The sequence below is a fragment of the Anguilla rostrata genome, chromosome 10, assembly GCF_018555375.3.
Source record: "Anguilla rostrata isolate EN2019 chromosome 10, ASM1855537v3, whole genome shotgun sequence".
Lineage (NCBI taxonomy): Eukaryota > Metazoa > Chordata > Actinopteri > Anguilliformes > Anguillidae > Anguilla > Anguilla rostrata.
Window position 1 is genome coordinate 4,239,333 of NC_057942.1, and position 26,927 is coordinate 4,266,259.

Here is a 26,927-nt window from a genome sequence, read left to right on the forward strand (position 1 = left end):
ACACTACAGACTCCAGCCGCTCGCGTCACCGTACGCTTCGCGCGCGTGCCAAAACAGCGCTCCTGTTTATAGCGGTACAGGAGACCAGCCGTTACAGCCTGTCGTCGGAGGGTTGTCATCGGAGAGGCACGGGTCCTTCGTGATAAAAGAGAAGCCGCTTCAGAAGGCTGGGCACAAAAAAAAAGACAGGATGGCAACGCGGGGAAACGTCTTACCCAGGGGGTAGCTACCGGTGCCAACGTACCAGACACCGCCGATAAAGCCCGCGCTGTTAATAATCTTGGCGGGCCTCGCAGGATTTGATCAATATTTCAGTAGCTAATTAGAAGACTGAAATTTGACATGCTCACAGTTGAATACCTCCCCTGATTTTCTTTTTGAGGATTTCTATAGCGCACAAATCTCGTGCTTTCAGCGGCCGCTTTCCATTTTGACAGTTGTATTTGTATGTGGTCAGTGGTAATGTAATCGCCTAACCATTATAAAAGTTACATTGGAAATGGAATCATAATATTTCCCCAGAACTTATTTTGTATCAAAATAAGTACCAGACTTTCACAGTCTGTTACTTTTGCAGCTTAGTCACACAGCATTGCCAGGCATTTACTCCCCCACCCCCGTTGTTGCAGTTCCTCTTATTTGTGAATTTAGTATTGTTTTTTTTTTTTTTTAAAGAAAAGAATATTTCTCAAACACCCAGCTTCCAAAGTGGATGATTTGCCCCATTTCAGTGTGGTTGCGACATAATGACACTTATTTTTCATCGTGTATGAATGCACACCATTTAAACTGCTATTGTCAATTTTATTTTCAATTCCACACCACTCAGCCATAATGTGGTTGCATGTAATTTAAATATATTAATGTCATAAAATATTAAGGAAATGATTTCACTTGGATTCTCTCTTGCAAATCAATAGTGACATTATTTATGAACAACACTGACATCTTGTGGACAAGGGGAGAACTGTATGAAGGACACAGCCTTACCTGAATTGTGAACAGCTCATGAAAAGCAGTGAGTAGAACTACCTCTAGCAAAAAGAAGTGAATTAAAAGGTCGAGTCTGTGGATATTTACGTGTAGTCCAATGGCAGAAAGCTGAATGTTTCATCAGGGCACTACAATTTCCCTATTTTAGGAGCATTTCCTCCCGAAAATTGATGTGTACTAACTGGAAAAAAACAATTTAGGAGTACATCGAATACTAATTGGGATGCATTGGTGTACTCCTAAGTTTTTTTTAATTTTAGTTAGGAGCACATGGGGCCCTTGGATAAAATATGAGCGTAGAGCCCTGTTGATGCAATTCAAACCAGACACCAGACATCAAACATGGAAAGTGAAAAGCCAGCACTGGCAGGTCGGCGAGCGAAACGTGAGCCCTGGACAGTGCCGTGCTTCGGGGTCACGTTTCCCGCTCTTTTGTTGAAGAGGTGCTAAATAATTCTGGAATGTACTACCCAACCGCCTGTCCCCTCTCCTCCCATCTGGAGAGGAAGAGAGAGAGAGAGAGAACTTTACAGCAACCGTGGAAGCTCAGTTCGCAAAAGGCTTTGAACACTCATACCTCTCTCTCCGGACGTATTTAGCCCAATGGCTAACCTTTGACCCCCACGAAGCACCTTTAGCAAATAGCCGTTCTTCAGCGACGCGAACAAAGACGGCCACCGGGACCGCTGTTGCTTTTCGTAGTTTCGGCTTTGGGCGTCCCCTCGGACGCGGCGCGGTCGATGTCTTCGGGACGCCCCTTTTTCAAACGCGAGAGCGCGCCTGAGGGCGCTCAATTAATTTAGATGGTGAAGAAGATACAGCGACGAAGATAAGGGTAACGGAACACCTGAAGGTGCCATTAATGTTTGATGGCCGAGTGCGGGGAAGGCGCAAAGGCGGGGCGGTTTCTAGAAAGCGCATCGCGGGAGCGCGGGCGGGTCGGGTAAGGGGTTCGACCTCGCGAGCGCACGTCCTGTCCCACGCTGGGGAGAAGAGGAGCTGGACCGGGGGCAGAGGGCGATGGTATGTACCCCGCTTCGCCTGTGCCTGGGCATGAAGCGTTTGGTATTCTTTTTTTAAATTCTGGCATCCTTTGATGGAAACCTTTGAGGGAGATGTTGAAAGCTCAGGATGTCCTGAGCTATTTTAAGGACTTTCATAATTACTGTATAGATATAAATGTTTGTGTCAGTCAGTCCAAAGGCATGCTGTAGGCTAATTGGAGACTCTTAAGTAGCCCATAGGTATGAGTGTGTGAGTGAATGGTGTGTGTGCCCTGCGATAGATTGCCCAGGGTGTATTCCTGCCTCTCGCCCAATGCATGCTGGGATAGGCGCCAGCATCGCCCGCGACCCTGATCAGGATAAGCGGGTATAGATAATGGATGGATGGATGGATAAATGTGTGTGTGTTTGTTAAGCTATAGCTAAAGTGGTATTTCATTTTATGGACATAAATGTCTGTGGGAGGTCTGCATGTTTCTCACGAGGACTTTGTGTCATCGCTGTTTGTAACCCGCCAGTGGGTCCCCATCCTCAGTCTGAACACTCCAATCAAAACTGTAAGAACTGAATGTTGTTTTGCAGTTGAGTTTTTTTTTTTCTTTTGAATGAGGAAGAACATGCAGACTCAGCTGAGCTGTTTCCCTCATTTCCCTATTCCGTGACTCACGGCTGGGATGTTGCCATATGGGGAACTGGTGTCTCAGGTTGCTATGTGCTCTCTCTACCCCCCTCCCCCCCCCCTCCCCCCACAGTGAGTCATGGTCCGGTGCTTGTGTGGTCTCCTGCTGGTCGTCGGCGTGGCCTTCTCCGATTGCCCCTCGGGGTGCTGCTGCCCCCGCCCCGGCGGGGGTCTGGTGCTGTGCGAGGCCCTGGGCCTCAGGAGCGTGCCCCGCTCGGTGCCGCTCGCCACGGCCGTGCTCTCCATGGCCCGGAACCGCCTGTGCAACGTGGACCACCTGCTGCAGCCCTTCTCCGGGCTCCAGGAGCTCAGCCTGAGCCACAACCTGCTGGCCCGCTTCCCCAAGGGCCTGCCCGCGAGCCTGGAGGCCCTGCAGCTGCAGGAGAACCGCCTCACCTACCTGACCGCGGGGGCGCTGAGGCGGCTGGGCAACCTGACCCGGCTGGACCTGGAGGACAACCGCATCCGGGTCATCCAGCCCGGCGCCTTCCTGGGGCTGGCCAAGCTGCGGGTGCTCAGCCTGCGGGGAAACCGGCTCCGGAGCCTCCCCCCGTCGCTGCCGCCCTCCCTGGCCCACCTGGACCTGTCGGCCAACTGCATCGCCGCCCTGGACCCGCCCTCGCTGGCCGGCCTGGTCGACCTGCAGGTGCTGAAGGTCAGCGGCAACTGCCTGCGGTCGGTCCCCGAGCGGGCCTTCGACGGCATGCGGCGGCTGCGGGCGGTGGAGCTGGAGGGCAACCTGTGGGCGTGCGAGTGCCCCCTGCTCTACCTGTACCGCTGGCTGCTGGACGGCAGGCTGCGGCTGGCCGCCCGCCTGGTGTGCGCCGCCCCCCGCCACCTGGCCCGCCGCCCGCTCCTCACCCTGCCCGTCACCGCCATCTGCCCCAGCGCGCTCAGGCCCAACGCCACCGCCGCCCCCGACGCCGGCGGCGGGGCGTCGGCCACCATCCCGAACGCCGAGGCGAGGGTTCTGCTTCCCGCCGTGCGAGCCTCACCCGCCATGTCTGGAGACTCCGGTCCCTCACCCGCTGCTCCCGCTGGAGTAGAGCCGGACGGGGAATCTGTGCCGGGGGAGGACGGCGCCCTTCACGCGCGACTCGCACAAACGCGCTACGCCCTGGAGGAGCTGAGCTACGAGGACTGCCTGTCTTTGAACTCTACCCTGGCCCCTGTGGCCCCACCCCCCACACAGGGACCCCAGGAGGGCCCCGGTTGCTCGGACGACCCCGGGAGCCCCCGCCCTCCCGAGAGCTACACCACCCCCGAGATCTCCAGCCCCGTCCTGCCCACGAACAAGGCCGGCGTCCTGCCTGCGACGGCCCTCCCGGGGCCCACCGGCCCGTGGGGGCCCACCGGTGTGTGGGGCCCCACCCCGGTCACGGCCCTTCTGGCCCTCCTGTGTGTGCTGGTGGCTCTGCTGCTGATTGCAGTGCTGGTGCTGCTGAAGAAACTCCTACACAGGAACCAGAGAGTGGCTCCTCTTCAGCTCTCATAGACACGACCGCGCACTCTATCCACAGGAAAGCAGAATAAAACAACGAAGCCATTGGTTTGCCTCAAAAATGCGAGACAGGACTCATTTTTGGAGAGAGAGATTTTATTTTATTTTATGCATTTTCAAGGATTTGTTAAGACGTCACAAATACATTGATTATATCATCAACATCTAGCTCTGTGAAGGCAATACAGTTTAATCAATGCGGCAAACCAAACTGTTTCCATCCAGCTAGAATGAATGCTATTTGTACCTCAACTGTAAATCTGCAAAACTAGCTTAACACACTCTTTTTTTTTTTCTCCTATACATGAGTGTATCACATCCAGATAGCCAGCCGCCCAAACTGAAATGCCAAAATAAAAATTTACAATGCAAATAAACAAGATTTACAATTTTTGACAACTGGCTGCTTTTATCTGCCACTTGAACAACTTGAGCAACATGAACAACCCACGAACCCATGACCGGGGTTGTTCATACGATGTCCAAAATGCACCCCGCACGCGTAGGCTTAATTAGGCATCGCTCAGCACAACCGCCTGAATATTCATAAAACAAACTCCCAAAGAGACAGAACTTGAGTTTTTACTGAGTAAAAACAAACAAACAAACACAGAAGAAGAGAGTCACCCTGGCTGTATTAGCTGAGAGCGATAAGGCTTTTAACTTAACAACGCGTTCCTCAGAGAAGCTACTTTAATATTGTGCGTTCAACGTGACCTCCTGTCTAGAGGAGGCGGGGGGGGAGGAGCCTGCCGGGCGGTATTGTTGGCAGTACTGTATGTTGGCCCCGATGAAGGCTGCGCTACTTAGGAAGATGGAGGAATGGGACACGGCAGACTCGGGTCGCTGGGTCAGGAGGCCCTTCAGTTGCTGGCCTTGGCCGTCTCCTTGTCCTGCTGCTTCAGCCGGTAATCCGCCAGGGCGGCTTTTATGGCGTCTTCTGCCAGCACTGCGGGGAACGAGACGCGGCAGTAAGGAAAGTATGAACATAGCATAGCATAGCATAGCATAGCGTAGCATAGCACAGCATGACATGACATGACAGCGTAACGTAGCGTAGCACAGTATAGCATAGCCTAGCATAGCACAGCATGACATGAAATAGCGTAGCACAGTATAGCATAGCATAACACAACATGACATAACATAGCGTAACGTAGCATAGCATAGCATAACATAACATAGCATAGCACAGCATGACATGACATAGCCGTAGAGTAGCACAGTATAGCATAGCATAACACAACATGACATAACATAGCGTAACGTAGCATAACTTAGCATAGCCTGACATGACATAAACTGACATCACATAACGTGACGCATTTGCCTTCCACCACGTGCAGTAGAGGCTGTTTCCCGTTACTAAATCACCTGACATAGACCCAGGCAAATAATAAAAACAAAATGACGTTACGTACTGGAGCAGTGAAGTTTAACGGGTGGAAGGCACAGTTCTTTGGCGATTTCAGTGTTTTTAATTTTCTGCGCTTCATCAACCTGGAAAGAGAGCAAACAATAACAGGTTTGATCAGAGTACTGCAGTGCAGACCATCCCCTTCCGTGATGCGACATCTAGTGGTAACATGTCAGTACCACACCCCTTTCAGAAAATCAGACAGACGCTTGAAACCCCAAACAACTACCCTTCCTGAACAGGTAAGAATACCAAAACAACATGTTGTAAAATATAAATTCATGATGAACAATAACAGCTTGAAACGTAACCACTAACCGATTTGCCCTTGATCCACTCCGTTGCCAGGGAGCTGGAGGCGATGGCTGAGCCGCAGCCGAACGTCTTGAACCTTGCGTCCACAATCTTCCCCTGCTCGTCGACTTCGATCTGCGGAATGGCCAAAAGCGTCACCGAAGGCGAGATCTTAGTGCCTTTCAATCCTTCACATTTCTCTGCTTTACTGTGGACCCCAAAACTCCGGAGAACAGTGGAAACCCAAAAGAACGCACAAGCAAACAGATAATAAATAAATAAATACTCGGAGGAGGAGGAGGTTGGCTAACATACCTGCAGCTTCATCACGTCCCCGCAGGCTGGCGCCCCCACCAGGCCCGTTCCCACGTTCTTGGACGTTTTGTCCAGAGAGCCCACGTTCCTGGGGTTCTCATAGTGGTCAACCACCTTAAATCAACAGATTAGAGGGTTTAAAAAATATATTTTAAAAATTTCCGAGAGGTTGTTCTCACAATAATGTGACGTTAGCATGTTGCCTGCTTTCCTGTAGAAGAATCAGCTACAGACTGCCAGTCCTGGAGTTGTTCAGGTAAAATCTATTTTACACCCAATGCAAACACGGATACACGGTAAACTCAATCCAGATGCTCGTACTCGATGTTTAAGTCCTTGAGGCGCTGATGTCAGTGCGCAACAGCAGAATCTCCAATGTAATAGTTGTACATAAAGCACAGACACAACGTATATTCCTTCAAGATATGACTCAATCTTAGAACCAGTTGAGCTTTTGACCGGTTATAAAAAGTGAAATAGTCATGTTTTCCCCGTTTCGCAAAGGCTACGTAATTCTGCCAAATTAACGACTAATGGATTAGTAGTAAATCATTAACTGCACTACAGGGACTGCAGCAACTCTAACGTTACCCTCACAAATGTACGTGCGTATGTATTGAACACCTTGGCAGTTTTTTTTTTAAAGCCATGTGGATTAAGCTTAAAGGGTCTTCTCATCTTAGGTAAACAGGCAACCAGCTGGTCAGTGCTGAACACAAACTCAGTTCCACAACATCCTGCCAAGTGCGCAATAAGAATGCTTTATAAATAGTGTGTTAATACGTCATGCTTTTATTTAGATTTGGGTTAATTTTTCATTCAGGTGGTATTGATGGAATATGACGCAACGAAGATTCAAATGAACAACGTATTATTGCTCAGCCGAGGTTACAGCTGATAATGCTGCGTATGCAAGCGCCAGTAAGCTAACTAGCGTATTGGCTAACTGCCGCGCTATTACGAAACCAGGGGGCACACAACCAGCTAGCCATGCCGTGATCATTATCAATGTCACGTTGTTTTTCAGAACAGCCAAACTAATAAACCTGAAGAAGTGATACGTTTTTACATTGCTAGCTTTATATCCGTTTCAAGTATTAATTTTTACAGTCTAAGTTAGCAGAGTCTAGCCTTTTCGTTGTAAACTAGTAAGGTCAGACAGCTAAATAGCCATTTTAGTAACGAAATGAAAAGTAGAAATGGCGAAGTTACACAAGACAAGCTAGCCACAGGGGAACGTCGAATCATATGATATGGCGTTTTGTTCTTTTGGCTACAGTTAGCTTATCTATAGGACATGTAATGTTAAGTTAGCTATTTCGTCAACGTTTAGGGTACTTTAAGTACTAACCTGAGTGTTACCTGGCAACCCTTAGTTTTGGAATCTAAGCTAAAAAGTATGTGCGTATCAATTTGACGTTATATCTTTAATGTCAAACTAAAGTCACAGACGCACTCTTGACTTAGCAGTGGCACAACTGCTCGGTCCATGCAGTGAAACTGATATCAAACCCGGTATCAAAACAAATCATCTTATGCCTAGCTAGCTAATGTTAGCGTGTTAGCTGCTGTAGCATTCTAAATAGACGAATGCCCTTCGCAGTGTTTGCTAGCACCTTACCTTTTTGTGATATGGACACGTGAACTTTATTTCGGGCGCAGACAGTCTTCTGCCGATAAAAATCAGAGGAGAAACGCAACGTTTAACAGCTACTACTGCCATGTTTGCAGCAAACGAGGATAGTTAACAGTAACTTAGCTAGCTAGTGTAAGACCAGAGAAGCAAATAACCTATAGAAATTAACCCCGCCCCAACCACGGAGGCGGGGCTCGCAGTGATACATCATATCCACACATAACAAGCATGCGGCAGAAAAGCACGAGACCTTAACTCCGTCATTTCGTATTCACATTTCAATTTCTGTAAAGTAAGGTTTTAAACGTGACCAAAAACTCAACAATATTACACATACCGCCGATGTCAGCTATTAATCATTGTGGAATGCTTGAACATGTGTTGTAAGAGCAGACAGTAGTTGTAACATCATCTATTATAATATCACTTTCATATTGCGTCTTTAAAAAAGTATTTTTAAAAGAAGAGGTATTAGCATGTGGACCATATCAAAAGCAGTGGCCAGTATGTTTACATTAAAAAGTTTTATAGGGCCACCTGATGTGCGTGCAGAATACACAATTTAGTGACTGGCCCTTTTGAAACTAATTGAATACAATGGAAATATATAGTGCACTACACTTCACAAACACAAACACAAACACACACACACACATTTTATTTTTATATTTAGCTCTGTCTTATCTCGTCTTATCTGTTTACTTTTTTGACATTGTTTTTGTGATTAATTACACATTGATACATTGTAAGAAACCGTTTTTTTTGGGGGGGGGGGGGAGTCATTATTTGTTCAAGTCAATTGTGTTAAAATGACTAGAACACAATTCAATTGTGTGAAAATTTCTGGAATATTAGAATTTGGCTCTGAATTTGGATTTTGTGAGAGAAATTCAGTTGACTGAATGATCGGTGTCATTTCTCTGTAGCACCGCCTATTTTATTTTAGCTTTCTGGAATTTAATTATTTACTATTTTTGCTCCGTCGCCTAAAAAGGTAGCTACTGGCATAGATACGCAGGATAGGTAACAGCTCACCATAATGGTATTAAGTTAATGAGAAGGAACAAAATATACACGCCAGAAAGTGTTTTGACACTAAAATTTCGAATAATAAGCACTCCGACAGTAAGGTACTGTCATTAAACGTATTTCTGAGCACCTTACAAACATGGCGTCAAGTGGGATGGTCTTGTTACCACGTGATATATTACAAACTCTGTTGCGTATCAATGGCTTTAAAAACGCCTGAAAGATCATTTAAACCCCTTTACAATGAAACGAGTTATAGCAGTTCCGCATATACAAATTTCGCCTAATTAAAGATGACAAATATATTCAACATGAATTTTCGTCCATTTTTGTATTGCATTTTGTCCTTCAAGGTCTTTGAAATCAGGCTTCTTCTTTGAACAACCCTTCACTGTTACCAGGCAGATCGAGTCCCAACATGGCGGCAAAGGGGAACGAAGAGGAGACGCAGTTGCAAGAGATGGAGGAGGAGGCGGCGGCAACCGGGGTCGAAAGAGAAATGGAATCAGATGAGGAAGAGGGAATGGGAGTCGAGGATTCTGATGAAGAAGAAGATGATTCGTCTGATGATGAAAAAGAGAACGAAGCCGAAATCCAACGTTTGGAAGAGCAGGTATGAGTAATGAATGAATGAGGTGCGATGTGTGCCACTCGCTAGCTGCTAGCCCATCATCGGGTGCTTAGCGAATTAAACTCTCCTTCACTAATTGTTATTGATGAAGCTGCGATGATCTGTTCTACGCTTGGATATTTGTGGCTTTTTTCTGGACGTTATGTCTGTAATATTTAGCGCACCTTCTTAGTTGGGTTCTCGCAAGTTCCTGCTAGTTAGTATTTGCTCTGCTTTAAGCTGGGATTTAAATTTAATGGCTAGTTAGCTATGCGCTATATTGCTAGCTAATTAGCTAGCTAGCCACTTAGCCTCAACCAACGCCTTGCATGCGGACTAGTTGGTCATTTAGCTAAGGGTTCATGTGTGTTGATTTGTACGAGTTGAGAAGTGGGTGTACATGCGTACACGACTTCTTTATAAGTTTCCAGTTACTTGGCTGACTCGCTGACGCTAGCAGAGCGCAGTTCAAGCTCCATGCGCGCGTCTGTTCGGCGGGATTGGGATAGTCATGATGGTGCACACAGATTCGGCACCCCCATACAACGTTTCTGAACAAATGGCGTGGGCGTGATTACATCAACATCGGCTAACGCTAACTACCTAATCACATTCGCTAGATGGCTGAATTGGTTTTCATTTTAGTAAGTGAGCTAGCTTTCTATTAAACCCAACAACGCAGAATTCAACTCGTAGGCTACACTAACGTTATATAGCTAACTAACTAGCCAGTTTATGATATTTGTTAATTAGCTACGCTAGTAACATTGTCTCATTTCACTGCTGGAAAAAAATCCCACACAATTTGTCGTACACGTGGAATCCTCTACAGGTCGTTGAGATCGTCCGCCTCTGTGCTCTCTGATTTACAGCTGTCCATCAATGCATTTGACTACAACTGCCATGTGGATCTCATCAAGTTACTGCGACAGGAAGGAGAGCTGCTTCGGCTGCGCAGGGCGAGACAGAAGATGAGCGAACTCTTCCCACTCACGGAAGGTTAGCGCCTGGCTACCTTATTGGTGTGACCGTTACAGCTCTTGGCATACAGGTCTAACTAGGCAAAATACGAACAACGGTTGTGTCATTTGCTGTTATACCCTGCGGTATGCCTCCATTAACTGTTGAGGTGTGTTTTACTGTGGGAAAAGAAGAGCTTGAGTTTTGACGACCCTCTGTGTTGCTGTCAAGAGAGCGGGTACGGATAATGTCCTTGACATTTGTTATGAATGTGCGGACAACTTGACCTCCTCTCTCCTCTGCAGAGATTTGGCTGGACTGGTTGAAAGACGAGATTCGCATGACTGAGGAGGAGCCCAACCGTGAGAAAGTGAACGAGCTCTTCGAGAAAGCCGTGAAAGATTATATATGTGAGCATGGCCCTCCATTGCTTTTAATATATTTTTTTTTTGGGGTGGGTGGGCGGGGGGATGGACTGTAGGTGTTAATTTTCAGTGATATAATATTCTAAACTGCTGTGACTTGGCTCCTGGACCTAGGCCCAGAAATCTGGTTGGAGTATGCCCAGTACTCCATCGGGGGCATGGGGGTGCCCGGGGGCATCGAAAGGGTGCGGGCGATCTTCGAGAGAGCCCTGACCGCTGTCGGCCTGCACATGACCAAGGGGATGGCCGTGTGGGAGGCGTACAGGGAGTTCGAGAACGCCATCATGAGCACCATGCAGGTGAGGTCACCTGGAGCAGCGCATCGCTGTGGGGTTTCTCTGCTCTGCAGAGAGGCGGGAGAAAGTCTTTGTCTGTGGTATGTCTTTGGTAGATATAATAAAATGGTTGGTTTTTTTCCAGTAAGAACCAAAAATAATTGTCTACCGAGTGTTGTACATAGTGAATTGCTATGTGTAAGTCTCTCTTGATCTGCATCTGCTAAATGCCTGTAATGTAATGTAATGAGCTTACAGTGGAGGGGGGGGGGTCTGCTGTTGGTTACATGACAAGCTTGGAAAAGTCCTGAATGTATCTTGTTTATACTAAGCATTTTGGAAACCTAGTGCAGAATGTGTGTCCTGCTTTTGGGTAGCGCGCCATTGGAATTGGGGCCAGTACTGGCGCATTTGCAGTGAATCTGTGAAGGGCTGGTAGTAAAGCTGGGCTCTGTGAGACTGCACACCTGGGGCCTCGGCAATATCCCGTCACAGCTGCTGCTGATTCTGCCTTTTTTTTTTTTTTCCTCTTCAGTTATTGTGGGTTTTTGTGTGAAACTGGCAACCGCTCCCTCTCTCTCTCCACAGCCTCCTCCAGGAAGCATCGCCACCCGCGAGCAGCAGGGGCTGCTGACCGCTCAGCTCGAGCGCATCCACACACTGTTCCGCCGCCAGCTGGCTGTGCCCCTGATGGGTAAGGCGGCCTGCTGCCTGCCTGTGTGTGTGTGTGTGTGTGTGTGTCTGTGTCTGTCTTTGCATAGCTGCCTGTCTGTGTGTGTTTTTGAAGTAGCATTACGCTCTCTCCTGTCCTGTGTGGCTTGGGGACCCGTCCTAAGGGACCCGTCCCTGTGAAAGGCTTTTCTCCTCTTGGTCTCAGAAGGAGCGCAGCGGAGCGGAGAGCCAGCAGGCCTGCTCGTTGTGCTAAAAGATCGCTCTTTCTCCGCTGCTCCTGGCTCGTTAAGACTGGGGAGCCAGAAGCGGTTTTAGGCTCGTTGAGCGTCCGGCCTGGCGGCGGGCGGACTCTGGCCGGGCTCAGAACGAGGTCCCTGGCCGGGTCCGTCCGTGGCTCAGAGCGCAGGGCAGATGGGCGGGCACCGCGTGCGGGCATCCTGAGCCAGCTTACCGTCCACCTGAGGCCCGCCTGCCGCTGCCAAACCTGCCCCCCCGCCCCCCCCTCCGTCTGTGGCACCCGCTCCCGAAATAAACCTCCCGCATCTCCTCCTTTGTCCCTCCTGTTCCCCTAATCTGGCTCTGCTATTCCCCCCCCCCCCCAAAAAAGTCTCTCTCACTTTCGGACATGAGGGAGCAACGGGACCTGGTGGCGAAACAATGGCGGTTTGTGGGGGAGGGAAATGGGATTATTCAAGTGTGTTCTGTGTCTGCGTGCCTGCAGATATGGACGCTACGTTCGCGGAGTACGAGGAGTGGTCGGATAAGGAGATCCCGGAGACCGTCTCCACGCAGTACAAGAAGGCCCTGCAGCACATGGAGAAGAGCAAGCCGTTCGAGGAGGCCCTGGTGGGTACCTCTGCGTTTAGTCTCCTCAGACGCCGCGGCTGAGCGGTGATAACAGGGCGCGGGGGAGAGACCGCGTCTGGGCAAACGCAGATTTTCTGAAAAGGCTGCTGAGCTTTTGGTGTTCTGAGAGTCCCTCGTCTAAGGCTGGACTGTCTGGCCATCCCGTTGAGCTGGCTAACATTAAGGCTTCAGATATGACTACATGGCACCTCAGCATTATCAAGTTTTTGGAAACCAGTGTTGGGTTTTGGTCCTGGAATGCCCAGCCCTGTTTCTGGAGATCTACCGTCCTGTAGGTTTTCGTTTCAACCCTAATTCGACACACCTGATTCTACCGATTATGAGTTTAACAAGATCTCTAGCTGTTAAATGAGATGTGCTTTGTTAGGGTTGGAGTGAAAACCTACATGACTGTAGATCTTCAGGAAAAGGGTTGGGCAGCTCTGTCTTGAACTGTATAGCTGTGTCTAATATGCAAAATCTACGAGTTACTGAACTCTAGTCAAATATTTACTATTCCTTTTGATATTTACACCTGTTTATGATGTCAAACGATATATTGGTGTGAACAAATATTTATTTTGGGATTTTGTACAGTTAAAATGTGTGCAACAGGCTGCACGTTGATATTTAGTAATGAATATTTGCTAGAACCTCTTTGTATAATTCATGGATTCATTTATTTAGCATTTTTCATTTGTACTTTTTTTTTTGTTTAAGATCAGTTGAAGTAAGCAGAGCACTGGTGCACTATCAAACTGTGCAATTAAATGCAAACTGTCCCCTTTGTCTGCTTGTATTTGTACACATAAGCACATATTAATGTGCACATACACTGATGTGTAGTGTCTGCAGTCGCCTTGGCACTTTTCAGTGTATGCAAGCACAAGTCCCCTTTTGTGACTAAGAAGTCCCGCTGCTCCTGGTTTGTTTTCTAGCTGGTCGCCGAGCCCCCCAAGCTGGCCGAGTACCAGGCGTACATCGACTACGAGCAGCAGGAGGGGGACCCGGCGCGGATCCAGATCATCTTCGAGCGGGCGCTAGCCGAAAACTGCCTAGTGCCCGACATGTGGGCGAAATACACCAAGTATCTGGTGAGAAGCCGTCCTGCCCGCCCGCCTGCCCGCCTCCACACACGGGAGCCTCAGGGTCTGGGGGGGGGAAAAAAAAAAAAGAAAACTTTTCGCCTTTCAGTTCATGTAATTTATTCATGGATTTTTAAATCGTTTTAATTGGATGGTAATGGGATTCAATTTTTGACCACTGAAACTGGGGGGGTGGGGGGGTTGGCTTGGGACGGAGGTGGGGGGGTTGGGGTTGGGGGTGGGGGGGGTGGTATAGGGGGGTACGGGGTGGAATGACCACATGGTGGCACCGGAGAATGTGGCGAAGGCTCGGCGTCGGCCAAAATTCCACGGGAAAAACCTTTTAATTGAATTGGACAGACGCCACGATTTTAAAATGTAATCCGGGCGTCCGGCGGCTGAGGACCGCTGCAGTAATTGTCGTCTTCGCGGGTCTGAATAATTAACTCAACCTGAATGGACCTGGCTTGATTTTTTTTTTTGGGCTTGGCCCAGACTGCAGGTGCATCTGGTTAAGATTGGATCTGAAGGCCCAACCGGGCCCAGGGGGCGGTGTCTTTGCCCGAGCTCTGCTCAACCGCCATTCTGCGGAGTCTGTAATATTGGCCGTGGACCGTAAAGCTGTGTGATTTAACTGAAATAAGCTGAGCACCGCTTGCTTTTCAGAGATAATGTTATTCCAAAAGTGTGTTTTTTTGTTGAATTGCCAAATAAATTGTGCAGTTATTGAATTTAATTGGAGGATTTGGCTTAAAAATGCCATAAATATAGAACATAGCCAACATCATCAGAAGTTTTTAATTTTAATTTTATTTTTAACCTTCAGAATTAGTCACTTTGAAGGCACTTCTGGTTCTGGACCATACCAGGTTCTGGACCTTACCAGGTTCTCTCTCCCTGTATCAGGACCGGCAGCTCTGTGTTCATTAGGAACTCGTCCGGTTCTGGACCATACCAGGTTCTGGACCTTACCAGGTTCTCTCTCCCTGTATCAGGACCGGCAGCTGAAGATCCGGGACCTGGTTCTGTCCTCTCACGACCGTGCGGTGCGGAACTGCCCCTGGACGATGGGCCTGTGGAAGAATTACCTGCTGGCCCTGGAGAGGCACGGGGCGGAGCACCAGACCGTGTCAGGTAGCGTATGCACTGGCGACAGAATGCCTGGCTGAGGAAATGGGAGCCAAAATGGCGTCTTGTGCACATGCACTGGTGTTGTATGGTGCGTGTGTAGGCAAAGATGTGGCTTGGAAACGGGAGCCAAAATGGCTTGTGCATGCACGTGGATATAGATGTGCAGCAAGAATGCTGGGAAATGGGAGCCAAAATGGCATGGCCTTAATCTGAGGTAGCCTACTGTGGTCATAGTCTAGAGTAGGCCTTGCGTATTTTCAGTGTTTAGTATTTGTCGATACAATCTAGGTTTAAAAAAAAAAAAAAAATTTTTTTTTTGCAATTAAGTGTTTAACGGCGGCACCTTGTGCTGTGCATTCGCACATGTGCTCAGTGGCTTATTCCCCCAAGCCCCGATGGCGGTTGTGATGCTAGTCATTTAGACACCTCCGCAGTGGCGGACGAGGCGGCCTGCATCGCCAACGTTAAAAACGAGCGCGTCCACACGTCTGCGAAAGGCCCCTTCCTCAGCTTCAGCCAAATACTCCCTCCCTGCGGGGAAACTTGCACGATGTTCGTAAACGGAGGGGTAGATGGACATCACGCTGCTGTGAGCTCTCAGGACAATATTCTTAATTCAACAGCCTTTTAATGATTATATAATCATGTACGGTTGTTGAAATGTGTTAAAATTTGAAGGAAAAAATGGCCCCTTACTGAGATGTTGGGGGGGGGGGTGATCACAAGCTGGCTATTTGCTTGATTCGCTTTAATACTGGATATTTGGACTTAAATTTGGATGGGATATTTGGGTTGTTGAACGTGTATCGGTTTTGGTTGATTGTGCTGGAAGTGTAATCATTTCAAGCACTTTTAGTGCTGCTTCTGGCTCCTAGTTATTTTTTTGCAGTCACTGCTTTTGTAAATCTCCTTGGTTGCAATTAGCTGATTTGCATAAAAGCTTCTTGCTTAATGAAAGCAACGTTGTGAATTAAATGGCCGCTTTTCCTGAAGGAGGGGCAATGCGTTCGCTCGCCCGAAGTAAACGATTAGTCTAGTCTGTTTGTGCAACTGTTCATTGAATATCCTGGGGTCCATCCTGCTGCTATCTTGCAGACGTTATTTATTTATATATTTTTTCAATTATATTTTTATTAGTATTTCACGGGGGTTACAGAAAGGTCTCTGCACGCCAGTTCGGTGTGTAGCAGCTGGAGTCAAACCCTACAGCGTGTACAGAAACGGGGCAAAGCAAAGTGTGTGTTTTCATTCCCAGAAATCTTCGAGAAGGCTCTGAACGCCGGGTTCATCCAGGCGACGGACTACGTGGACATCTGGCAGGCGTACCTGGACTACCTGCGGAGACGTGTGGATTTCAGCAAAGGTGAGGGTCTCACCTGGATCCCCTTTATCTTAATGGGGTCCCAACTGTGAGAGTGAGAACCTCTTTTACAAGTTAAACCTGGACGTCAGGGTGATGGTGTATATAGTGTATGTATAAGGTGACATCACAAACGGTTAAAGGCTAAATGCCTAATGATGTGAAATTATCAGTTGTATCTAAAAAAAAAAAAAAAAAAAAAAAGCATTTGGATGCCTGTAGTCTCACGGGTGTAGTGTGCTTAAGTTGTTCATGTTGTTTCACGATCCCTACGGATCCTCCCCGAGAATAATTTAAATTACAAAATGAAACTTGTTGATAGTTTGCATAACACGTAGAAGTAGGTGGCTGGAACATTGTGAGGTACAGCGTCTCTGAGGAATTGCAGTGTCGCTTGGTTTTTTGGGCCTGTAACGAGGCACACTTTATGGTGCTCGTCTCAGTGAATCTGAATCATCATTCTCTGATATTCTATGGTCATTTCCTGTCTGCCCTCAGGGAATGGCTGTATGTGATTGTACGCACTGCAGTACGCGTGTACACTTTTGTACCAGAAAATGTGAACGTAAAGGCCTTGGCCAAAACGGCGTTCGCGGTTATAATTTGGTTTTATTGCCTCGTTTCTGAAACGGTTTTTTTTATCGCTCTGGTTCCGTGTCCGAAGCCGCCATTTTGTATTTATGAAAACGCGGCCGTTCGAGCCCATCTGGCGACGGGCGTTTGAAAACGGGCCTTGGCCGATGTCGCCCCCGGCAACCGTGAGCCAGGGCTTCATCGCTTCTGTCCCAGCAAATGAGTGCAAAGGAAAAGGGAGGGGGGGTGGAAATTAACAATTATTATAGTAAAATTATATAAAATTAAAATTAGCCTTTATTTACCCAGGGAAAATGTGAAGGCGCCCCACTTTTTTCGGGGTCTCCCACTGATCAGTGTCACTGTGACCCCCCCCCCCGCAGAGTCGAGCAGAGAGCTGGAGGAGCTGAGGGTCGCTTTCACGCGAGCGCTGGACTACATGAAGCAGGACGTGGAGGAGAGTGAGTCGCCCTGCGCCCTTTCATACTGTCTGTTACACGTGTCTGTCTGTCTGTGTGTGTCTGTCTGTGTCTGTCTGTTTCTGTCTGTTACACGTCTCTATGGTCTGTGTGTCTGTCTGTTTCTGTCTGTTACACGTCTCTGTGGTGTGTGTGTGTCTGTCTGTTTATGTCTGTTACACGTCTCTGTGGTGTGTGTGTGTCTGTTTCTTTTGTCCGTCTCTGTTGTGGGTTCTGATCGTGTGTGATGCTGTTATCGCTCGACGTGTGTGTCTGTTCTTTTCAGGTTCAGTGAGGCTGGTGACCTTCTGTGTGTATGTCAGGTCTGTGTCCAGGTTGGAGGGACACTGGTACGCTCGCTGTGCTGCCCATACGATTTTGTCGACCGTCTCTGTTGTTGTTTGTCGTGTATGATGGTCTGGTGTTCTTCTTTACACTATACCTTGTCCTTCAACTTACTGCTTCGATAAAAAAGTACAAATGTAAAATCTGTTGTGAGTTGCTCTGTGCTGCTGCAGTGTGTGCGCGTATGCGTGCGTCGGCCTGCGCGTGTGTTTCCGTCCGTGCGTGTCTGTCTGTGTCTGTAAAGGGACGTCTCTATCGGTAGTAATGCTGTGGATGAGCTGAGGATGTGTTCGCTCCTTTCCAGGGTTCAGTGAGAGCGGGGACCCCTCGTGCACGATAATGCAGGTCTGGGCCAGGGTGGAGGTAAGAGGGGCCGTCCTCCTGGTTCGGGGTGTGGCCCAATGCGAAACTTGATTGTTTTTTTGTTTTTTTTTCCAGAAATGAATAATGAATGAGACTGGTGTATTTCCTTTACACTAACCGTGTCTTAAATTACCTTAATTTAAAAAAATGACTGATAAATTTTATTTTAAAAAAACAAACATTTATTTTAGGAATAAATGCCATTTTCAGGAAATGCTATCAGGTTGTGACTGAGGTCTGTTTACAACATAAACCTGATTGGCCTGGTTAGTGTCCCAGCATGCTTCACAGCTATGTTCGCAGCTATAAAATTAGTCGCTTCACGGTTGGCTCTATCTCTCACCAGGCGTCGCACTGCAAGAACATGCAGAAGGCCCGGGAATTGTGGGATAGCATCATGATGAAAGGGAACGCCAAATACGCCAACATGTGGCTGGAGTACTACAACCTGGAGAGGTACCTCCCCCCCTCCCCTCCCCTCCCTCTCCCTCCCTCCTCCTCCCTCCCTCCCTCCTCCCTCCATAACAGCTCTGAAATAGGACTTCCCCTATAGGTCCTCTAATAACCTTGTCTAAAAGTCTGTGTGCTTGATTTTGAACAGGGGGGGAGAAATTCAAGGCTTGTAAAAGCGCTTGGGGGTTTTTGCGCAGGAGCGCTTGGAAGTCTCCTGATTTACCGTCGGTTTGCGGCCTTTTCTTCTCTAAACTCGTTTCCCCCGTCTGTGCGTCTCCTGTGCGAAACCCCCCCGCCCCCCCCGACGCGTGTGTTTAATCGTTTGCCGGATAATGTGCCGGCGCGGTGCCAATTAGCCGCCGCCGTTTTTATGGCGCTGCTGCGGGAGAGCGCTGGCAGCCGCTCCCCCCCTGCCCTCGTAAACTTTTACGACTTATCGCCGCGGAAGCTGATTGGCTGGCGCTAATGGCTTTGTCCCCCCCCCCCCCCTGCAGGTCGTACGGCGACTCTCTCCACTGCAGGAAGGCTCTGCACCGCGCCGTGCAGTGCACCGCTGACTACCCCGAGCACGTGTGCGAGGTGCTGCTCACCTTCGAGAGGGTCGAGGGTAGGTCTGCGCCCACTTTTTTTCGGGGTCCTGTAACACAGTAATTCCGCTCCTGCTGGATATGAGCATTTGCTGAATGTAAATGGGGACACCAACCACCACCGCTCCTACTGTAGTTCTGCTTCTGTTCATGCACAGAGCAGCATTGTTAAAATAAATAAATTAATTAAAAAAAAACTGTCAGTATTAGTTTTCTTGGAACAGGCTTGTGACACCAAGGTTGTAGGTTCGATTCCCTGCTATTGTCCTTATCCTTTTGCCATTGTACCATTGAGCAAAGGCACACATCTTGAATTGCTTCAGTATATATTGATCTGCACATATACGGTATTGGACTGTAAGCTATATGTGTAATGTTGATAAGTGTCCGTTAAATGCGTTAAAATGGTGAAATTTAAAACCCCTCCTCTTCCTCAGGCTCTCTGGCGGACTGGGACACGGCAGTGCAGAAGACGGAGACCCGGCTGATGCGGGTCAACGAGCAGCGGGCCAAAGTGAGTCCGTCTCCCATTACATTGCATTACAGGCATTTAGCAGGCGCTCGTATCCAGAGCGACTTGCATTGTGTCCAGTTATACTGCTGGATATGTACTGGAGCAATGCAGGTTAAGTGCCTTGCTCAAAGGTGCAACGGAAGTGTCCTACCGGGGAATCGAACCTGCGACCTTTAGGTTACAAGACCGACTCCTTAGCCGTTACACTACACTGCCGCCCCTCGCGGTGCATTGTGGTATAACGGCTGGGGGAACTGGGAGAGGTTGCAGGTTCGATTCCCAATTAGGACAGCGCTTGTAACCGTGTAGGTACTTGACCTGCGCAGCGTCAGCATACGTTCCGCTGTGTAAATGGATTCCATGTAAAAGTGTGGGTCTCTGTAGAAGAGGGGGTCGGGCCGTATGTGAAGTTCTGATCCCAGCGTGGGCGCGGTCACCGTGCGTCCGCTCGCCCTCCGGAGATCGGCGTTCCCCGGAACGCGCGTTGACGGGCCGCTCCTCCTCCTCGCAGGTGGCGGAGAAGGAGGCGCTGCTGGCTCGGCAGGAGGAGGAGAAGGCGGAGCAGCGCCGCAGAGCCAAGGCCGACAAGAAGGCCCAGAAGAAGAGCCAGAAGAAGGCCGGGGAGAAGAGGAAGGCCGAGGAAGACGAGGACGAAGAGGACGAATGGGGCGACGATTCCGGTAAGGGTCATCCTTCACGGTTGTGCTCTCCTTTTTTTTTTTTTTTTTTTTTTTTGTCTCAACAGTGTTTGTTGTGTTTTGGTCTTTTTCTTTCTCTCCTCCCAAAACCCAGAATGAATCCCGATCTCCTCGGTAACGTTCTTGAGGTTCGCGTTGTGCCTGTCGCTCTGCGGAGATCTGCTCGTGTCGAAACGCCTCTCCTCTCTTAATTAATACCCTTCAGCGAAGTCGTTGAAAGGAGTATTGTGCTTTTCTGTTGTTTTCCCCCAACCAAGCATCACTCTCCCGCTCACTTGTTCAGTCCAGAGCCAGACAGTTACGCTTGGCTATTGATTCATCTTCAATAGAAGGCACCAACTGTGATGTTTAAAAGAGCTGTGGCTCAGCTGAAAATGCGGTCTGGAAGTATAAAGCTCTGTTTAAATAATTCAGTACTGACAAAGGTGGAGTTGATGAGGCGTTTGACTCCGTGATTCCGTCCCGCTGGTGAAGATGAATCGTGACCTCTTTCTCCTGCTTTCTGAATTTGCGATGCGCTTTCAGGAAAGATGTTGTTTTTTTGACAGAGAAACACGTCAAAAGCTTTTGGATCGAAATCCTACGGAAACAGAATTTTATATAAGACCGGGGAAAAAGCACTGCTAAAATGTTGAGGCTTCCTTGGCTGATTCAGCTATGCACATGTTCAGATCTGGATGTTCAGATTTCAACCAGAAGCAAATGAATTTGTTATCATAGAGATGCACATCAAGAGCTCTTGTTCTCTTGGCAGCTGATTGCATGAGAATTTTCAGCAATAGGGCAAGGTACTTTGTGGTGCCTGGGAATTTTAGGGCCTAAAAGTCAACATTCATTTTAACAAGACCAGGTTAAAACCTAGTATACGGCTGGACCTAACGCACGTGATCCGGCCGACCAATGGTGTGACTTCATCACTCGCTCAGTCAGTCACAGACGTTCGCGTTTGTAGGGCTGGCCCCGCTGTTGCGGTCCGGCCAATAATCAGGGAAAATGGCCGCCCTGACAGTTCTTCTTCTTCCTGCGATTTCAGAACAGCCCCCCAAGAGGCACCGGGGGGAGGGGGACCCCGGCTTCGGCGGCCTGGGGTCCGAGGAGCTCATGGAGACGGAGAGCGGTCTGTTCGGGCGCAAGGGTCCGCCGGGCCGGAAGGCGGACGGGGCGGGGCCCAAGAAGGGCCGTCTGGCGGCGGCGGCGGCGGGGGCGCGGAAGGCCGCGGACGCCGCAGCGGCGGCGGACCGGCGCAACGACGGCACCAGCGTCTTCGTCAGCAACCTGGCCTTCTCCATGGAGGACCCCGAGGCCAGGCTGCGGGAGCTCTTCCGCGCCTGCGGGCCCGTCCAGCAGGTCCGGCCCGTCTACAGCGGCAAGGGCGCCTTCCGCGGCTACGGCTACGTGCAGTTCCAGGAGCTGGCCGCCGTCGACGAGGCCCTCAAGCTGGACCGGCAGGAGGTGGACAGCAGGCCCATGTTCGTGTCCCCCTGCGTGGACAAAAACAAGAACCCCGACTTCAAGGTAACCGGGGACGACCGACCATCCATCCATCCATTAATGCGTCCGTCCATTGTCTGTACCTGCTTATCCTGGGTAGTCGGGGGGAAACCAGTGAGGGCAATGAGGGTGTCTCGTCACTTTGAGAGAGTGTGCGGTTAGAGAGCGAAAACCTGACTTAAGAATTTCCCGGAAGGAAGCTGCATTAAGACTTGGGAGTGTGCATGCGTACTATCTGTCTGTCTCTGGATCTGTTGTATATGTGTGTTGAAATTTTGTTCTCCACCACCCCCTCAATTCAATTCTCCTGCTCTCCTGTCCCTCCCTCTATAGGTGTTCAAATATAGCACATCCCTGGAGAAACACAAGATCTTCATCTCCGGGCTGCCGTACTCCTGCACCAAGGAGCAGCTGGAGGAGCTGTGCAAGGAGCACGGGACGATCAAGGACATCCGTCTGGTCACCAACCGCTCGGGGAAGCCCAAGGTCAGCTCTGTTTTTAGTGCTAAGAATAACCCCCCCCCCGCCCCGACCGTGACCGTACCTCGGGCTAAATGCTTCCCTGGATCAGTGAACCCGTGGGAGGTGTGGAGAAGGGGCAAGAATCTGTCCAGACGGGGTGCTCACAGGTCCTGTGAAGTCTGAATATTTCTGGAATTGAATGTCCTTGAACTTTAGAATGGGTTGCTGGATTTTCTGTTTGTTTATACATTTTACGAACATTGCATTTGACTAGCACTATATATTGTGGGTGACAAAACATTTACTTTTTTGTTCTGTTTACATCAGTTTTCTGTTTGTCAAACCACTTTTAAAATGAAGCTTTAATAGATTTTAAGAGATTTAAAATATCTTGAGCCTTGTAAAAACCATCACTAATACATACAAATTGAGTCCATTATTTGTAACTATGTTAGTGCTGATTCTTATAAAAATCATCACTAATAGTTACAAATAAGTTGGTTATTTCCCTGAAATTGTTGTAGATTGCCCTTGAAACTCATGAAAGTGTGTTTTTGCTGACACTTTATTTAGCAGCAATTTGTGTTCTGCGGTAATAAACCGCCATACAAGGTAGTTGTAAAAATGTTTATGAATTCTGCATCAGAAACGCCACAGGACCACAGGGACCGGTGTAATTGAAGCTGTGTATTTTTACTGGAGTGCATTAGTAGATGAGTTGTGTATGATTATAAGTGAGTGGAGCTGTAGAAACACCGCAGGACTGAGCCCCCCCTCCCCCCCCTCATGTCCCACGCAGGGCCTGGCCTACGTGGAGTTCCAGGACGAGGCCCAGGCCTCCCTGGCCGTGCTGAAGATGGACGGGACGGTGCTGCAGGAGCACACGCTGACCGTCGCCATCAGCAACCCGCCCCGCCGGAACCTGGCCGACAGGCCCGACTCCGCCCGGGCCCTGGGGTCCACCCTGCCGGGCCAGCTCTACGGGGCGTGAGTACCCGCGCGCGCTCGGGGGCCCCCCTGGTCGGGCCCCTGTGAATAACTCTGCCTTTCCATCCACTCGTCACGCAGGCAGTTCCGTATTCAAATAAGACCGTTTAAAAATCCTCTGTCGGGACAGCTCTGGCTGCTTTGACTCTGTCGCACGTTTTGAAGGGTTGGGCGCGAACGTGGCTGCTGTGGCTGTATGGAATGATGAAGTGGCAGCACTGCTGGGTGCTGTGGGGCGGGTGTATATGGTTCACTCCTGCAGGTCTTTTGCTGTGGATAGGACCCGTATCACGCAGCTGTGGTTGTGTGGTGTCTCTAGTGAGTGAATGAATGAATTGATTTATTTGACAATTTAAAAATGAGGTTTCATAAGACTGCATTGCGGACAGCAATCCTTTAAACATTACCAAGGATAGAAACGCAAGAAAGCCAGCTGGCTAGTCTTGCTATGTACTGGGACAGAGAGACTGGGGTTTGATTTGTGTTTAATTCAGCAGGGGCGAGGAAGCAGTGTGGGGAAGTTCTGCTGACCGGTGCAGGCTGCTGTCCCTCCAGGGACGTTTCCCAATTCTGCGCCTTGTCCTAATTTTGCCTCTCTGTCCCGCTGTGTGTCCCGTCAGGAGGGGAAAGGGACGCACGCAACTTTCGCTCCTCCCTCGGTCCCTGCATCGACAGGCCGGCATGGATTCCAAGGCGGAGAACGGAACCTTGCAGAACCAATCGGGCGGCTCGGTGGGCTCGGTGGGCGGGGCTCCGGTCGCAGCCGGAGGGTCGGGATTGGACGCGCAGTCCAAGCCCCTCTCCAACGCGGACTTTGCCAGGCTGCTTCTCAAGAAATAGACTTTGCAGAGCGACAGGAAATAACTGCCTTTTTTTACGGAAGCCATTTTGTGTCCTTAAACAGGAGAGAAGGAGGGTGGCGGGGAGGGAGAACATTGTAATGTTGCTGTAAATATTTGGGGTGGGGGGAAATGAGACCCTGTTGTCAATTCTATAAGAGAAAAAGCCTTAATCAACCTTGGCTCCATTTCTTGTTTTGGTTTTACGAGTGTGAGAATTCGCCCTGTCTCTACTGAGCTGTGCGCCTGAGCAAAGTTTACCGATTTTAATAAAGCCCTCTTCATTTTTTCTCTTTTCTTTTTTTGTTGTTGGGAGAATGCATTTTATAAGTGACCCATGACTTATATATTTGTGTATATGTTTAAAAAAAAAAAGAAGCTCAAAGTAAGGTGTATGTTTTTTTTTGTTTTTTTTTCTTGATGGGGAAGAAGGTGTTTAGTGGAGCCTTTTTTGTTTTTTTTTTATTTTACTGATATGTAAAAATGCTACACCTGTGAATCATGTTTGCTATTGTTTTAAAACGTATATGCAAGAGCTTGAGTTTTATTAAAATGAAATGTTATTGTAAATACTATATACCGGGATACGAAAAAGGTTGTGTATCTTTCATTGCATTTAAGCGAAATAAGGTTCAAATTTTGTCAGCTAGTGTCGACACATTGGAGTTGTGTGCATCGGGTTGACAACACAATAATTATTTGGAGCGCCTGCCTGTTCAAAGCAACCATACACGTTTATAAAAGACTATTGTTACGCTTCGACGACGCTGTCCGAACTGCAGTTGTACAAATAACTTATTTACAGTGACAATGTAACCCAAGTTCTTTCTTTGCCAAGAACTGTGCTTGCTCCTGTAGGTTTCACTTAGAGCCCCTCTGAGAACATGTCCCGAGTTGATGTTCGGAAAAGCATGCGGCGATAAAAGGTTGGCGATCCTGTATTGCTTTTCCCCGTATTGCTGGTTTTGCTCATCGTTGGCGCTGTTGACAGGTGCAGTTGTGTGTGTGTGTGTGTGTGTGTATGTATGTCTCTTTATGGAAACCCAGTGTTCTGATTTTTTTTAAAGACTGGTCTGGTGATGACCATCTCTCACATTGAGGGTGTTTAAAAAAAGAAAAAGGAAAAAAAAAAACGGGAATGGAAAAGGACCTTTGGCGTGTTCCCAGGGGACGATTAATACTGAGCGCGTTTGGCTAATCGTCAATCCCAAAATGCCTCTCTTCTGTCTTTCTTCTGGCTGTTCCTTTTAAAAAATCGTTCAGAACCAACATGTCCCAAGTTAACCCTGCCTTACTCTTTGTTCCTCTGAAATAGCCATAAATAGGATGAGTGATTATAGCTGTGAAAAACACTGTGAAATGGACACTTCTTGGAGGAGTTGATGGGGGAGGTGGGGGGGTGGGGACACAAGGCAAGAGGCATGTATGTATTGCTTTTGATTTTAGAAACCTGGCATTGTAAAAACTCACCCGGTCCTCCACCATTATCGGAAACCGATCGTTTAAAAAAAACAAAAAAAAATCTATGCAGCTACATATATCGTGAGGAGAACCTTCCATGTTCTGTTCCGTTCCCCCCCCCCCCCCCAGATTGTACAGAACCTATATTCACTATATAATGAAGACAAATGTATCGTATAAGCAAGATTCAAATTATGCTCTTAAAAGGGTTAGTGTCAGGATGTGTGCTCAGTAAAAACTGAACGAACTGAGAACGTCTGGAGGTGCGTTTTGCATTTTTTGGGGTCTCTGTTCAACCGATCTTTTTTTTTTCTTTTTTGCTTTGTGCAGATAACTTCATAGGAAAGTTAATTGGATGGGAATATAGATTAAGTCTGTATTTTAACCAATCAGAGGTATTTATTTTCTTGAATTGTCAGAATTAGTTTACTTTGCACCACGAGTTTACCTAGGTAGTTCAAAGGGCAAGTCTTCTGTACTAGTTTCCACCAGTGAGCCTTTTTAGTTTTGTTTTGTTTTTGTTTTTGTTTTGAGAAATTTGTCAGGTGTTCAGTGTTCACATCCCCAGTGGTTGGCCATAGTTTTGTACCGCATTTGTATGTTTTAAAATGACAGAATTTGCTAAATCTAGTGACGTATATATTATATATATCACCACAGTGGCCTATTCTAGTGAAGAGACTACAGATAAAAAAATAAAAAAAAGTGGCTACCTGTATGTCCAATGTTCTGTATAAAAAGGTGGTGTTCAAATTGTATAGATTTTAAATAGTTTCTTTTCCGATGTTAAGATGTGGGTTCATCTACTATCCGTTGATGTCAATGCTCTGAAGCTTACTGGAATTTTTTTCTTTTCATTTACCAAAACTTTTTCAGTGTGGCAACTTTTTTTGATCATAGATCTCTTTTTTTTCCCCTGTGTATTTTTTTCTGCTTGTTCAAAGTTTTCCTTTGGTTGTTGATCTCAAATTGTATAAAAATTGTCATCCTCTTGTGATTATTTTTGTTTCTGGCCTAAAATGCCTAATTAAAAGCAGTTAAATATGCATGGTAGTGATATCTGTCATTGTTGACATTTCTGGAGGATAAGCCATCTCCAGGAACGAAGAACAGGACTAGGAACTGCCCTTTCAGCAGTATTTGGATGAACAAAATGTAAAAAAATGAAAGTAGCCTGTTGGTGTAACTTTCACTCTTCATGGAATGTTGACGTCACGCCCATAAGAATATTCCATATATATATTTATTATTTTCGCAAATGGGCGCGTGGTCCTTTCTCATTCTGTGCATACTTTATGTAGGATCAGCACCCAATTTATTGGGTAGTATATATTATGTAGTATATTGCAAGTTGAGCACGTTTTCTTTTTCGATATTGTTCAGTGTTGACTGTTGAGGCTTGGGCTGTGCGTAAGTAACTGGAACTGTGTTGTGGCCAGTGACACCTTGAACTTGGTCAGGGTT

General features: G+C 48.0%; 3 protein-coding genes across 3 annotated transcripts; 2 read left to right on the forward strand and 1 right to left on the reverse strand.

Annotated features, from left to right (window-relative positions):
- The first annotated feature begins 1,591 nt into the window (after positions 1–1,591).
- si:ch211-191d15.2 (platelet glycoprotein Ib alpha chain) lies at positions 1,592–4,785 on the forward strand. The gene is made up of 2 exons (XM_064353576.1): positions 1,592–2,016; positions 2,750–4,785. The coding sequence occupies exon 2, from the start codon at positions 2,756–2,758 to the stop codon at positions 4,169–4,171; it is 1,416 nt and encodes a 471-aa protein (XP_064209646.1). The 5' UTR covers positions 1,592–2,016; positions 2,750–2,755; the 3' UTR covers positions 4,172–4,785.
- Positions 4,742–8,017, reverse strand: iscua (iron-sulfur cluster assembly enzyme a). The gene is made up of 5 exons (XM_064353578.1): positions 7,825–8,017; positions 6,204–6,317; positions 5,913–6,023; positions 5,599–5,677; positions 4,742–5,126 (listed from the first exon to the last, which is right to left on the reverse strand). Exons 1-5 carry the CDS (start codon positions 7,924–7,926, stop codon positions 5,041–5,043), a joined length of 492 nt encoding a protein of 163 aa, XP_064209648.1. The 5' UTR covers positions 7,927–8,017; the 3' UTR covers positions 4,742–5,040.
- A 1,074-nt stretch (positions 8,018–9,091) lies between these two features.
- Positions 9,092–26,509, forward strand: sart3 (spliceosome associated factor 3, U4/U6 recycling protein). The gene is made up of 19 exons (XM_064353575.1): positions 9,092–9,481; positions 10,351–10,477; positions 10,744–10,848; positions 10,978–11,162; positions 11,727–11,832; positions 12,532–12,656; positions 13,595–13,750; positions 14,737–14,875; positions 16,128–16,235; positions 17,189–17,266; positions 17,913–17,971; positions 18,318–18,427; positions 18,919–19,031; positions 19,449–19,525; positions 20,037–20,205; positions 21,257–21,738; positions 22,048–22,200; positions 22,976–23,163; positions 23,784–26,509. Exons 1-19 carry the CDS (start codon positions 9,287–9,289, stop codon positions 24,001–24,003), a joined length of 2,895 nt encoding a protein of 964 aa, XP_064209645.1. The 5' UTR covers positions 9,092–9,286; the 3' UTR covers positions 24,004–26,509.
- The last annotated feature ends 418 nt before the right edge of the window (positions 26,510–26,927 follow it).